The sequence below is a fragment of the Saccopteryx leptura genome, chromosome 2 (genome assembly GCF_036850995.1).
Source record: "Saccopteryx leptura isolate mSacLep1 chromosome 2, mSacLep1_pri_phased_curated, whole genome shotgun sequence".
Classification (NCBI taxonomy): Eukaryota; Metazoa; Chordata; class Mammalia; order Chiroptera; family Emballonuridae; genus Saccopteryx; species Saccopteryx leptura.
Window position 1 is genome coordinate 219,618,203 of NC_089504.1, and position 15,163 is coordinate 219,633,365.

The following is a 15,163-nucleotide window of genomic DNA, read 5'->3' on the forward strand; positions in this document are numbered from 1 at the left end:
ATCTCAGTTCTGTGGAATCATGGGAGATTTTGCTTCCTCACTCCTTTTCTGTACTTTCCAAGTAGAATTACAAAAACAAACAAACAAAAAACATTTTGTTAGGTACTACTTTTATAATTTAAGAATTTTATTTTAAAAGCATACATATCAATGTTCATATATAAAATATCATTGGAAGCATAAGAAACATCTGGTAAGAGTGGACAACTTTGGAAAACTGGGTGACCTAACAGTAAAGGGGTCAGCAGACATACTTCCCATTGTATCCCCTCCTGTTATCTTTTGAATTCAGTTTATTGTCCATTAAAAACAAAGTTTTTGAAAGATCAATGTGTGAAATACAACAAACATTTAAACTTCCCGTATTTAATCTTAACTATTAATGTATGTGGAAAGCATTAACAGCTGAGGACTGTACATCTTTTCCTCCAGCCTCAGTGAGATTTGACAAAATTACAGGATGAACTGAAAGAATAAATCCTCAAGAGATTAACAGGGATCTTGTGAGGGAGACTTTGTATGGATTAGTGTTCCAAGGACGTCCCTGGGCACGTGCACATGAACAGACAATTGCTGACTCTACAACCTGCCCTCAATGGCTGCAGTTCTCTGCAAATGTGTCAGACTGTGGCCTCCAAGGTATCCTAGACCCTGCAACTTCCTCATGCAGCTACCATCTCCCCTCAGGTTGGCTTCTTGTCCCTTGTGGCCAGAATGCACGCTGTGTGGTTACTGACACAGTGGAAGCTGTTGTCGGAGTCCTCACAATGTCACCTGCAAGAAACACGCTGTTCACTGTTCTGTATCCTTTCTTAAAGACACGTCAACTTGCTGCCGGATAAGTCCAAATGATCATGGGAATCTGAAACCCACTTTGGTGACGACAAACTAAAGTAGCACAGCACTTTGTGTCTTCGTGTTACAATTAGCAGAAATTATAATGAGCTCCTTATTGGGTCATTAGGAAACACAAGAGTACAAATACAGTATGATCTTTTCAAAACTAGGGATGGAATTTAGCTTTATGGTGCTGTGGCCTACTTAGTTCACAGTTAAAGCCCTCTGCCACTTGTCAGTTACAGACTGGTCACAGCAAACAAGTAGCTGTAAGTAAGGAAGTCACACAAGCATTTGCAAAGATTTTAATTAGAAAAAAAAGTGTTTTAAAAAAATAGCAGAATTATACTTTATGGGCCAAAAATGTATCCATTTAAATTAATCAGGCTTCCTACTTTGTTTTTTAACTTTGTTCCACCTTACAGAGCATAAATATTAAAAGCTCAGATAATACACTATATTTGAAATGCTTTAAATACAAAACACACAATCTAAGCATAACACAATGCATTATGATTTCCTGAATACATTTATAAAACCCAGAAATGAAAATCTAACAGCTTCAAATAAGTAGACAATACAAAGGCTACTTGAAAGTGACGTTTCAAACAGAAGAAAAAACACAATGTCAGTTAGTGTTATTCTTTTACTGGAGTACTGAATGACATTAAAAAACAAATTTTCATTTTCTAGTAGTGAAATTAAGTTGCTTTCTAATCTGGATTAAAAATAGTATGAAGTCTTTAAGATACTTATTAGAAAATTTTGACTTTCCAGTTGTCAATGTGACCTTTAAAATATGCCGAGAGTGCAAATCACAAGTAATGTAGATGCCCGTAATGTCACATAATCTTTATCACAAATCTGCTACTATACTGGCCAGTACGTAGGCATGACAGAAAGAACTCTCTGGCTCAGAGACAAGTGTACAAATCGTAATTCTTATAAGAAACTCACATAAAGTCCAAGAAGAAGCAGGTTCAACAAAAGAACTAACATGTGCACTTTTGTTCTTTTTAAAAAAAACAGAAAACAATAAAACAGTATAAATCAGGTTTTTAACCTAAGTGAAAATCCAATTTTAAAAGTATCAGGGCTGTATCATCTTCTTTTTCAGCTGAAAGGGTGAAGCACAATAGCAACAACTTTGTTACAGACTAAAATCCAACAGGTAATTCCAACACCACCTAAAAATAAAGAAATTAAACATAAGAGCACACCAAGAGTTCTGTCCATGGAGAGAACAAAAGAGACAGGAACATCTATCTGTTTTTATATGTGCCCTGACTGGGAATCAAACCAGCAACCGCTGCGCTTCGGGACGATGCTTAACCAATCGAGCTATCCAGCTAGGGCACTACTGTACCACTTTTAAGATCCAAAAGAAATTATCGTTCAAAATAAAAGACTGGCAGAGAGCCATAAATGCCCTCACTATGCATAAGAACTAAAAAGTGTAGCAGATTTTGGGAACAAGAAGTGGTGTTTGAATAACCGGGTGTTGGACTATAGGTATTGGGCTTAGAGACCAGAAGCAGATCTGAGTTGAATTCTAGCTCTGCTACTTAGCATTTCAATGACACTAGACAAGTTAGTAAGTAACATCTCCAGGTCTCTGTTTCCTCACTGTAAGCCGCGTGAGGCTGGGACACAGAGCACTGCTCCCTGCCGAAGTGGAAGATGAGGATGATGTCAGGTTGACTTAAATCTTCTACCCCACCACTCCTCATAAGTCTCTCCACAGTCTTCAACTCTGTTTTCCAGAAAACTCTTACCTGCTACTCTAGTGGGAAAGGCTACCAGGCGGTCTAGTGGGGTTATCCATTTACTTGGCACCACAGCCACAGGAACAGAATAATACTTCCAGATGAGGGAGACCATCAGGGCGGCCTGCAAAGACACTTGTGGTGAATGGAAACAGCCTGCTAGTAATGCATCCAGTCACCACTAAAAGATGAGGAAACAGGATGCCTGACCAGGCAGTGGCTCTGTGGATGGACCGTTGGACTGAGACGCAGAGGACCCAGGTTTGAAACACCAAGGTTGCCAGCTTGAGCGCAGGCTCATCTGGTTTGAGCCCAAGGTCGCTGGCTTAAGCAAAGGGTCACTTGGTCTGCTGTGCACCCCCTGACCCTAGTCAAGGAGCATATGAGAAAGCAATCAATGAACAACTAAGGTGCTGCAAGAAAGAACTGATGCTCCTTATCTCTCTCCCTTCCTGTCTGTCTGTCCCTATCTGTCCCTCTCTCTGTTGTCTGTGACAAAAAAAAAAAAAAAAAAAAAAAAAAGCCCTGGCCGGTTGGCTCAGCGGTAGAGCATCGGCCTAGCGTGCGGAGGACCCGGGCCAGGGCACACAGGAGAAGCGCCCGGGCCAGGGCACACAGGAGAAGCGCCCATTTGCTTCTCCACCCCTCCGCCACGCTTTCCTCTCTGTCTCTCTCTTCCCCTCCCGCAGCCAAGGCTCCATTGAAACAAGGATGGCCCGGGCGCTGGGGATGGCTCTGTGGCCTCTGCCTCAGGCGCTAGAGTGGCTCTGGTCGCAACATGGCGACGCCCAGGATGGGCAGATTATCGCCCCCTAGTGGGCAGAGCGTCGCCCCCTGGTGGGCAGAGTGTCGCCCCTGGTGGGCGTGCCGGGTGGATCCCGGTCGGGCACATGCGGGAGTCTGTCTGACTGTCTCTCCCCGTTTCCAGCTTCAGAAAAAAAAAAAAAAGATGAGAAAACATGAAGACAAACTAAGGAAACTCTACCTTGATGACCTCAAGCCCTACGAATCCAGTCCTTGCAGCCTGCAGGCCCCAATAGTACATACAGTTGGTCCCTGAATGACACAGGGCTTAGGGGCACTGACCTACCACACAGTCAAAAATCCCAGTGTAACTTCTCACCCCCCCAAAATGTAACTTCTAATAACCTACTGTTGATTGGAAGCCCTACTGACAAAATACACAGTTGATGAACACATGTATGTTACATGTATCATATACTGTGCTCTTACAATAAACTAGAGAAATGTTAGTAAGAAAACCATGAGGAAGAGAAAATACATACATTTTATGCATTCATGACATACCTAACTTTTTCTTAATATTCTTGACATTTCTAGACTACATAATTCCTCTGTGAGTTTTATAAAATTGTCACAAATCTCCAAAAATTTTTCCAATATATTTATTTTAAAAAAATTCATATTAAGTGGACCTGTGCAGTTCAAACCCATATTTTCCAAGGGTCAACTGTATACACTATCAAATTAGCTAATAAATTAACCAAAATCTCCCATAACACAGGTGTTCTTTTCTCATTGACTATCTCCTTTAAGTAGCCAGACTGTGCTAAATACACTTGATTGCTTACAAAAGTGATCTTACACCTCTAAGATCCACACTCAAGTGCTGCCATCCACGTGCAGAAGTGGGCCCTCTGAAAGTTTAAATGGTAGGTAGAGAAGCCATGCCTGTCTTCCCTCCTTTCCCTAGCAGCATTTTCTCAGTTGTCTCCCATACCCTTGTGGCCTGAATATGCCACTCAAATGAGGAGGCCTAAAAGAAGGACTGGCTGAATTCCAGTCCCTGGGAAGCTTCATGATCAATGTACTCACTGCGCCCAAACAGCCTGGGCTCTGGGTTGACTTGAATCCTTTACCCCAGTAAAGAACACTCACAGTATTGAAACTCAGAGATCATCTAAAGCAGCCACGGCAGATCCACAACCTCAGGGAAAGGAGGCAGCGGAAGCAGAAGCAATAATAGTTCCACAGGAAGTAAAACAAGTAAAAATCCCCACAAGAAAGCTGTGAATCAGTGGTATTGGCCTTTAATGAGAATGATGGGTTCCCTACCTGGAGAGTAGACAGTCAGTTACACGTAAGAAGCAATGGCCAAAAAAGTGACCCTCTCAGAAAACACAATTTCTAAGTAAGTTTTTCTCACTTCATTCCCCACCCCCAGCCTCCCAACCCTGCACTGGAATAAAGGCCATAGAAAGAACTCCAGAAAAGTTACTTTGACATTCATTTGCTTAAAAAATCCCAACATTTAACAATGCTAATCAAGAGAAAGGCTTTCTCTTAGTCTAACTTAGATGGTCACAGAGTGTGCAGGGCTCCACTCTGGCAGAACCACATGGCACCCAGCTGCAGGCGGGAAAGCCTGAATCCCAGACCTGCATTCCAGGTGCTGAACAGTTCTGGAGCAAAGTCCATTACCACCTTTAATGACCCCACTGACACAGTAGGACACTCACTTGCAATATGTAGAAAGCAACACTTATAACCCATTTTATCTTGGCCAACTGAGCTGTCCGTGCTTTCACTGGAAAAAAAAAAAAAACAGGATAAAATGATTGTATATCAAGTCTAAAAAGGGAAGAAAATATTCAAGTACAGAGAAAAGTTATTTCCTCTCACAAAATATTTTTAAATTACATATGTAAATATAAAATAAAATGTCTTAAGTTACCCACTATATTACTATATAGAATCAGACACAGATTGTGAGATGTGAAGCTTTGATTTTGAAAAACCTTAAAGCTATTCATCTAAATCAGAGATTCCTTGTACAACCCTTACCGACTGGACTGAATGCTCTTCCCCAACTTCTTGGTCTACCCTGTACACCAGGGGTCCCCAAACTTTTTACACAGGGGGCCAGTTCACCGTCCCTCAGATCATTGGAGGGCCGGACTACAAAAAAAACTATGAACAAATCCCTATGCACACTGCACATATCTTATTTTAAAGTAAAAAAACAAAACGGGAAGAAATACAATATTTAAAATAACAAACAAGTAAATTTAAATCAACAAACTGACCAGTATTTCAATGGGAACTATGCTCCTCCACTGACCACCTATGAAAGAGGTGCCCCTTCCAGAAGTGCGGCGGGGGCCAGATAAATGGCCTCAGGGGGCCGCATGTGGCCCGCGGGCCGTAGTTTGGGGACCCCTGCTGTACACTAATCCATAGAGGAGTCTAGTTCGCCTCAGGGCTGGGCGGTCCCTCTGTACCCTTTACTGGGGGTGTGTTTTACTATGGGGGGGGACGACAGCTCTCTCACTGTGCACACTCTCCGCACATAGGCGGCCCTGAAAAAATCGTTTCCATCACGGCAGACTGTTAGGGACAGTGGCAAACATAAAAATGAGTAAGACCAGAGCCCTAGCCTGAGTCTACACTAGAATAATAGCATTGCGGGCACTTTTAGAGAGTGGAACAAAAAGCCCCTGAGAACCTGCTTTGAGGGTTTTTTTCTAGACTGCTCTCAGAAAAGTGTTGGACATGAGAATGACAATCTAACAAGTTGGCTCTGGAGAAACTCTAAGTCAGGGGTCCCCAAACTTTTTACACAGGGGGCCAGCCAGTTCACTGTCCCTCAGACTGTTGGAGTGCCGGACTATAAAAAAAAACTATGAACAAATCCCTATGCACACTGCACATATCTTATCTTAAAGTAAAAAAACAAAACGGGAAAAACAAAAACAAAAATACAAAACGGGAACAAATACAATATTTAAAATAAAGAACAAGTAAATTTAAATCAACAAACTGACCAGTATTTCAATGGGAACTATGCTCCTCTCACTGACCACCTATAAAAGAGGTGCCCCTTCTGGAAGTGCAGCGGGGGCCAGATAAATGGCCTCAGGGAGCTGCAGTTTGGGGACCCTTGCTCTAAGTGGATGCTGGGTGTTTCTGTGTTTAGAAAGCAAAGGGTCATCAGCAAATAAAAGGAAAGTAATAATTATTATTGGGTTTCTTCTAGACAACTTAAAAGTTTATATCAATATTCAAGAATCAGTACATACAGTGTGTCCGTAAAGTCATGGTGCACTTTTGACCGGTTACAGGAAAGCAACAAAAGATGATAGAAATGTGAAATCTGCACCAAATAAAAGGAAAACTCTCCCAGTTTCATACCTATTCAGTGCAGTTCGATGTGGGCTCATGCACAGATTTTTTAGGGCTCCTTAGGTAGCTATCCCGTATAGCCTCTAAAGACTCGTCACTGACTGATGGCCTACCAGAACGGGGTTTCTCCACTAAACTGCCAGTTTCCTTCAACTGCTTATCCCACCGAGTAATGTTATTCCTATGTGGTGGTGCTTCGTTATAAACATGCCGATATTCACGTTGCACTTTGGTCACGGATTCGAATTTAGCGAGCCACAGAACACATTGAACTTTCCTCTGTACGGTCCACATCTCCACTGGCATGGCCGTGGGCTGCTCAGCTGTATACACGGTGTTTCGTCATCATCTGTGCATGCACACATGCTGCCACATCATCCTGCAGAAACTGGGAGAGTTTTCCTTTTATTTGGTGCAGATTTCACATTTCTATTGTCTTTTGTTGCTTTCCTGTGACCGGTCAAAAGTGCACCATGACTTTATGGACACACTGTATATTCCACAAATCTTTATATAGATTTCTCTATGAATCAGCTCTTATGAAGCTTTCCAAACTACAACTGAAAACAGTACCATGAGTTTTGAGCTTGTCTGTCATCTTGTTGATCTTTCTTTCCAGCCTGGCGTATCTGGCGAACTCGTCCATCATGTTGACAGTGGAGAGCTCTTGTTTCATGTCCTGGATCTCTGCTCTCATCTGAGACTCCTGCTCTGCATCCTTCTGCAGCACCCTGGACATCTGGTGGAGTGGACAGCTGGGATCAGTGCCTTTCCACTTGGAGTACACAGTCTCTCTCACTTCCTCCACCATCTAACCTGCTGCCTCTCTCACCTGGGCAAGCCGCCCTTTACCTAGATAGCCAGCCTCTGCTGCCTTTTCCAGCTCCTGCTCCCTATAACTGCAGAAACAAAAATTCCCTCCGACTTCAATTGCTATTCACATTATATTTTTCCTTACCGTACAAACATATGCATCTGTCACTCTAACTGTAAAACTGTAATTATAAAATAAAAACTGTTTCCACCCCCAGAACTGTCATTCAGGTACACAGACCATGCATTTTCTTCCTTCCCTAAAGAATTCAGTCCTAAATTAGGTAGGCAGAGCCACGTGGATGCCAATGATGATGTGGCCCAGCACAGGGACTCAGATCCCAAAGACAGTGATGAGGACATTTCTGCAAAGGGACACCCTGGCAATCAGGGAAGGAGGCAGAGGATTAGAGCCAAGCATAGTGATGTGGGGGTCCACAAGAAAGGGCAGCCTGACATAGGAATTAGAGCCGGGGCAGAGTGGTACCCAGCCAAACACGGTATCAGAACCCAAGTGGGGCAGGAGGGCATCCACGCTGGAAAGGGGGTGGTGGTAGAGTAGGTATAAAGGATTGATCAAAAAGAGTAAACAGCGGTGGCACAGTGGATAGAGCGTCGGACTGGGATGCGGAGGACCCAGGTTCGAGACCCCGGGATTGCCAGCTTGAGTGCGGGCTCATCTGGCTTGAGCAAAAAGCTCACCAGCTTGAACCCAAGGTCACTGGCTCCAGCAAGGGGTTACTCGGTCTGCTGAAGGCCCGGGGTCAAGGCACGTATGAGAGAGCAATCAATGAACAACTAAGGTGTTGCAACGCGCAATGAAAAACTAATGATTGATGCTCCTCATCTCTCTCCGCTTCTGTCTGTCCCTGTCTATCCCTCTCTCTGACTTTCTCTCTGTCTCTGTAAGAAATAGATTAAAAAAATTTAAAAAGAGTAAACATATTGAGACCGTAAGAGCCGGGTTTTTACCCTGTCAGGCTTGCGGCGCCTGCGCAGTGCGTGCGGCTCGCTGAGACCCTCTCCCCGCCCTCCATACGTGTCAGTCCTAGAGTGCCTGCGCAGTGCACGCCCTTTGCCAAGACTCTCCCAGCCCTCTGCCACACTAGTCCTAGAGCGCCTGCGTAGTAAGCCTCCTACGTTCCACCCAATGCGGGTGCTCCCACAGTCAAGTCTTTCCTCCTCCCCCTACTCTTTGGCCGCCTTTGGCTAAGGAAAGTCCTGGATCACTACTGAATGAACATCGCTCTCTCATCCATGTGACCTATGACTAGCTTGAACAGAAAAAAGAACTCTCAGGAAAATTCGAAGTCAACACCAGGGGCTAGGGTGTCCTTATCCAAGCACGTACCCCACCTCAGTATTAAGCTGAAATCCCCTCCCAGGACCCTGCAAGGCTTTGCTGGGCAGAAGATTCTTGACTTTGGTATTCCCAGGGGCCCAGCCAGCTGCCCAAATAATGGGATGGTGCAACCCTCCCCTGCTTCTGGCTGGACGGAAACCGTCAGAAACTGCAAGAAGGTTATAATCTTAAGTACAGGGGTGTGATGCCCATTCCCAATCAAACTCTTTTTTCTTGTAGGAAGCCTTTCCCACTTCGGACCTCAAATGAGGGCCTATGATGGTGCAGCCTCTAATGGTCGTGAAGGAGCAGCATTTAACTACATGGGACCAGTACTTCCTTACAGTTTTTCACTGACCCTCAGCACAAACCCAGTGACCAGGAGGAACGGGTTTCTTTGTTACTCTTCCCTGTTTTTTTGTTTGTTTGTTTGGGTTTTTTTGTATTTTTCTGAAGCTGGAAATGGGGGGGGAGGGGGTCAGACAGACTCCCGCATGCGCACGACCGGATCCACCCGGCACGCCCACCAGGGGCGACGCTCTGCCCACCAGGGGGAGATGCTCTGCCCCTCCGGGGCGTCGCTTTGTTGCGACCAGAGCCACTCTAGCGCCTGGGGCAGAGGCCAAGGAGCCATCCCCAGCGCCTGGGCCATCTTTGCTCCAATGGAGCCTCGGCTGCAGGAGGGGAAAAGAGAGACAGAGAGGAAGGAGAAGGGGAGGGGTGGAGAAGCAGATGGGCGCTTCTCCTGTGTGCCCTGGCCGGGAATCGAACCCCGGACTTCTGCATGCCAGGCCGACACTCTACCACTGAGCCAACGAGCCAGGGCCTCTTCCCTGTTTTGAACACCAACAATGGGGGCTGTACTCTGCTAAGATAATTTGAACCTGATTAACATTCCCCACAAAGAGTGCTACAACTAAGGTGAGAGAAGTTTAAGAAAGCTAACTGGCCTGACCAGACGGTTAGCTTGGTCAGGCGCAGTGGATAGAACGTCGGACTGGGATGCAGAAGGACCCAGGTTTGAGACCCCGAGGTCACCAGCTTGAGTGCAAGCTCATCTGGCTTGAGCAAAAAGCTCACCAGCTTGGACCCAAGGTTGCTGGCTCGAGCAAGGGGTTACTCGGTCTGCTGAAGGCCCGCGGTCAAAGCACATATGAGAAAGCAATCAATGAACAACTAAGATGTCGCAATGAAAAACTAATGATTGATGCTTCTCATCTCTCTCCGTTCCTGTCTGTCTGTCCCTATCTATCCCTCTCTCTCTGTCCCTGTTTAAAAAAAAAAGAGAAAAAAAGAAAGGTAACTGGTTTGAGGTTTAAAAGGTTATACAGCCTGTAAGCAGCAGCATAGTATTTTATACAAGTCCAAAGTCAAATCCAATCCTCTTACATCTAAATGATGAACAACCACCCTAATGGGGCATAAGCTCACCCACGTCATCAAGACTGCAGCAATAACCTCTGTGGCAGTGTCTGGGGTAGGGTTGGTGAAGGAGCCTGAGATCATGACAGGTCTTTTTTTTTTTCTTTTTTTACAGAGACAGAGAGAGAGTCAGAGAGAAGGATAGACAGGGACATACAGAGAGGAACGGAGAGATGAGAGGCATCAATCATTAGTTTTTCGTTGCGCATTGCAACACCTTAATTGTTCATTGATTGCTCTCCCATACATGCCTTGACCGCGGGCCTTCAGCAGACCGAGTAACCCCTTGCTGGAGCCAGCGACCTTGGGCTCAAGCTGGCGACCTCAGGGTCTCGAACCTGGGTCCCCTGCATCCCAGTCCGACGCTCTATCCACTGCGCCACCGCCCAGTCAGGCGACAGGTCTTATTTATAGCTGCTGGCATACCCCAAAGACACACTCCAACTTCCTCCTCAGCTAATAAGAAATTACAAACATTTCATAGAGGAATATAAAGCACAGCCTCTGAGCAATTGTGATTAGTTGCATGTTGCTCCCACATGAGGTGAAAGGGGATGGGGGACATTAGAATGGAGGTAATACTGCAAGAAAGAGGGACAGGAAACCCAAAAATGGAAGATAACATCTGTGATAAGGAGTTGGTATCCAGAATATGTAAAGAACACCTTAATCAACAACAAAAAACAAACAGCCCATCACTCCTGCTGTGGGGCTACAGAAGGCGCCCTTACTCAGGGGAAAGCTCCTGGTGCCCAATTTAAAAACGAGCAAAGGACTTGAATAGATATTTCTCTAAAGAAGAGATACAATGGCCAATAAGCACATGAAATGATGTTCAATATCACTAATCATTAGGAAACATGCAAAGCAAAACACAAGGATATACCACTTTGCACCTATTAGGGTGGCTATTGTCAAAGTAGCAACCTGAAATGCCATGTTGAAGAGTGTGGAGAAATTTTAACTCTTGCCTGACCTGTGGTGGTCCAATGGAGAAAGCATCAACCTGGAATGCTGAGGTCATCGGTTCAAAATCCTGGGCTTGCCCAGTCAAGGCACATATAAGAAGCAACTACAAATGCACTGATGCTTCCTGCTGCCCACCCCCCTACCTCTCTCTCAAATCAACAAAACTTAAAAAAAAAAAAAGTTAAGAAAAGAAATTGCAACTCTTGTGCAGTGCTGGTGAGAATGTAAATGGTGCAGCTGCTGTTAAAAATAGTGCGGCACTTTCTCAAAAAAAAGCAAATGTGGAATTACCATATGATGCAGCAATTCCACTTCTGGGTATTTACCCAAAAGAATTGAAAACAGAGACTGCACAGATTTCTGTACACCAATGTTCTAGCAGTATTACTCACAATAGCCAGAAAGTGGAAATAACCCAAATGTTCATCAAGAGATGAACAGATAAACAAAATGTAGTACATACATACAATGGCCTAATAGCCTTAAAAAGGAATACAATTCGCCTGACCAGGCCGTGGCGCAGTGGATAGAGCATCGGACTGGGATGCGGAGGACCCAGGTTCCAGACCCCAAGGTCGCCAGCTTGAGCGTGGGCTCATCTGGTTTGAGCAAAGCTCACCAGCTTGGACCCAAGCTCGTTGGCTTGAGCAAGGGGTTGCTCGGGTCTACTGAAGGTCCACGGTCAAGGCACATATGAGAAAGCAATCAATAAACAACTAAGGTGTTGCAAAGAGAAACTGATGATTGATGCTTCTCGTCTCTCTCTATCCGTTCCTGTCTGTCTGTCCCTCTCTATCCTTCTCTCTGACTCTCTGTCTCTGAAAAAAAAAAAAAAAAAGGAATACAATCCTAATACATGCTACAAGGATGAACACTAAAGATATTATGCTACACAAAATAAGCCACTCACAAAATGACAAATAGTATATGATTCCACTTCTGTGAGGCACTCATAGTAGTCAAATTCATAGACACAAGAGTAGAATTGTGGCTGTCAGGAAGAGAGAGAGAATGAGGAGTTAGTGTTTATTTATTTATTTATTTATTTTTACAGAGACAGAGAGAGGAATAGATAGGGACAGATAGGAACGAAGAGAGATGAGAAGCATCAATCATCAGTTTTTCACTGCGACACCTTAGTTGTTCATTGATTGCTTTCTCATATGTGCCTTGACAGGGGGGCTTCAGCAGACTGAGTGACCCCTTGCTCGAGCCAGCAACCTTGGGTCCAAGCTGGTGAGCTTTCGCTCAAACCAGATGAGCCTGTGCTCAAGCTGGCGACCTTGGGGTCTCGAACCTGGGTCCTCTGCATCCCATTCCGACACTCTATCCACTGCGCCACCGCCTGGTCAGGTGAGAAGTTAGTGTTTAATGGGTACAGTTTCAGTTTAGGAAGATGAAAAACTTCTGGAGTCAGATAGTGATGGCTGCACAACAATGTGAATGTACTTAATGCCATTGACCTGTACACCTAAAAAGGGTTAAAATGGTATATTTTATGTAGATATCTTACCACAGTTTTTTTAAAAAGAAAGATGGGCAGGGGCCAACTCTTCAAGGGTATTTTATGCAATGCTCAAGACTTCAGACATAATCTTAAAAAGTAGGCAGCATCAGAAAAGATTCTGAAGGGGAGATGGGGACTAAGAGAGAAGGTTCTATGCCTCAAGAACAATAGGTGTAGTAAGGCCCTCAACTAGAGCACTCAATGAATACTGGTAGAATAAAACATAAAGTAGAAATCCTGCCTAATCTTAAATACCTCCCAGCAGCAGCAGCAGCATTTATATTGGAGAGAAAAGCAGGGGGACTGAGTTTCCTAGAATAATGCTGCAACCCATGCTCCCCATCTTTGAGGTTTCAGTCTGGGTCAGACATTCCCTCACTCCCGCTGTGGGCAAATAGAGGGCGCCCTTCTCCAGGGAACAGCTCCCTATGTTTCTCCCACATACACCCACTTCCCCCATCAAATTTTCCACAGAACCTCTACTCAAGTTCCAGTAGACAGAGGAACAGAACTAAAAGAATCATCACAAACCGAGAATCAAACTTCCATGACTTTCTGAGTCACACTCCTCTGGGAGGTAAAGGAAGATGGGATGGCATGCACCTCTCACAGCAACCGTGACAGCTGGACACGAGGTAATGTACTCAATGCCTTGCCAAAGTGCCCCGCTGAGAGTGTTCCCCAGCGCCCATCGCTCCCTTGAATAAAGGAAGCATCAAACAATATTGAGATTATCGGTCGACACTGTTAACTACCCCACCCCATACACCAGAAAGGATAGTTTCGCACCCTTATACCTGTCTCTCCGGGACCTGGCACAGCTGTCAACTACCTGCGAGAAAGGCCAAGGACCCCCGGAAACTCTGAACGCCGTGCTGCTCTAGGCACTGCCCCCTAGCAGCCGAGCGCTGCTGGACGCCTCCAGAGACCAGGAGATAACCGAAATGCGTACGGAAGGCCGGGGGGGGGGGGGGGCACTAAGAACTCTCAGCCTGAGCACTGCTGTCACGTGAAACCGTGACCTAGTGTTGCTATTTCTTTCTTGAAACAGAAGGCCCAACGAAGATGTTTCTGCGGTCGAATGCGGCCCACAAGAGACCAGTTTGAAACCCCTATATCTAAACCAGGCTCGGCAAGGACCGAGGCGGCAACCCACCGACCCCTGGAAGGCCAAGTAGCCACTTACCAAGGAGGAGAAGGTCGGGAGGAGGATCCTGAGCACATTGCACCCAAATACAAAGCTGAGTACCAGCAGCCACGCCCAGCGGTCGGCCTCCGCGGTGCTCATCCCGGACTCTCCCCGCAGTTCGGACTCAGCTATAGCACCCCCATGGGGACCACGCCGGTGCTGGCACCTGCGCCTGCGCAGTGAGGCCTAGCCCGCCGCGCCTGCGCACTGCGCCACGGTAGCCGGGAGCCCGGGCGGTCTTTTCCACGTGGTCCTGCCTGACACCACCTCCTTGGCCTTCCAGGCTTCCGTAGTCTTCTCCCACCCACTCCGCTACTGTTTTGAGTTCAATTTTACGAACTCTAGTATTCCCGCTACTGCTGTCTTTAGATTGAGTGTATCTGCAAACCTCTTTCGTTACAGTGTAATTGGTACTTCCTTTAAATGGATTCACTTTTATTCCTAAATTTATTTATTTTATTTTATTTGTATTTTTCTGAAGCTGGAAACGGGGAGAGACAGACTCCCGCATGCACCCAACCCGGATCCACCCGGCACGCCCACCAGGGGGCGACGCTCTGCCCACCAGGGGGTGATGCTCTGCCCCTTCGGGGCGTCGCTGTGTTGCGACCAGAGCCACTCGAGTGCCTGGGGCAGAGGCCAAGGAGCCATCCCCAGCGCCCAGGCCATCTTTGCTCCAATGGAGCCTTGGCTGCGGGAGGGGAAGAGAGAGATAGAGAGGAAGGAGAGGGGGAGGGGTGGAGAAGCAGATGGGCGCTTCTCCTGTGTGCCCTGGCCGGGAATCGAACCCGGGACTTCTGCACGCCAGGCCAACGCTCTACCACTGAGCCAACCGGCCAGGGCCTTCCTAAATTTATTTAAAAATAAACCTTTCTATCCCTGGTCAGGTAGCTTCATTGGTTAGAGCATTGTTCTGAAGCACAGGGGTTGCCCTTTCCATTCCTGGTCTGGGCATACAGAGGAATAGATCAATGTACCTGTCTCTTTCCCTCATCAATAAAACAAATAAATATCCTAGTCTCTTTTTAAAAATAAACCTTTCTAGAAATAGAAAATTACCGTGATGATAATAGGTATCTGTAAAAAAAAATGTTTTGTAAGTAGCTATACATTTCAAAACTAAACACTGTATTCTAAACAATTTCCAAAACGGCATACCTGAAAACTAAGTATTA

General features: G+C 45.7%; 1 protein-coding gene across 3 annotated transcripts; it reads right to left on the bottom strand.

Moving 5' to 3' along the window:
- Positions 1-434: 434 nt before the first annotated feature.
- On the bottom strand, positions 435-14,173 carry GET1 (guided entry of tail-anchored proteins factor 1). Of its 3 annotated transcripts, none has more exons than XM_066370169.1 (5): positions 13,986-14,173; positions 7,320-7,485; positions 5,084-5,151; positions 2,613-2,727; positions 435-774 (listed from the first exon to the last, which is right to left on the bottom strand). In XM_066370169.1, the coding sequence occupies exons 1-5, from the start codon at positions 14,085-14,087 to the stop codon at positions 671-673; spliced, it is 555 nt and encodes a 184-aa protein (XP_066226266.1). In that variant the 5' UTR covers positions 14,088-14,173; the 3' UTR covers positions 435-670. The 3 variants fall into 3 exon arrangements, with proteins under 3 accessions (XP_066226266.1, XP_066226267.1, XP_066226268.1); XM_066370170.1 differs by having other exon boundaries at positions 435-2,024; XM_066370171.1 differs by lacking the exon at positions 13,986-14,173 and adding an exon at positions 12,203-12,260.
- Positions 14,174-15,163: the final 990 nt, after the last annotated feature.

What these genes read in the sequence shown, in the direction of transcription:
- GET1 (XM_066370169.1), bottom strand. Translation starts at nt 14,087, where the DNA reads ATGAGCACCGCGGAGGCCGACCGCTGGGCGTGGCTGCTGGTACTCAGC. An exon ending in TTGCTTTCTACATATTGCAA is followed by an intron (nt 2,728 to 5,083) that starts GTGAGTGTCCTA and finishes GTGTCTTTGCAG; the next exon opens with GCCGCCCTGATGGTCTCCCT. An exon ending in CTTTCCCACTAGAGTAGCAG is followed by an intron (nt 775 to 2,612) that starts GTAAGAGTTTTC and finishes TGTTTCTTGCAG; the next exon opens with GTGACATTGTGAGGACTCCG.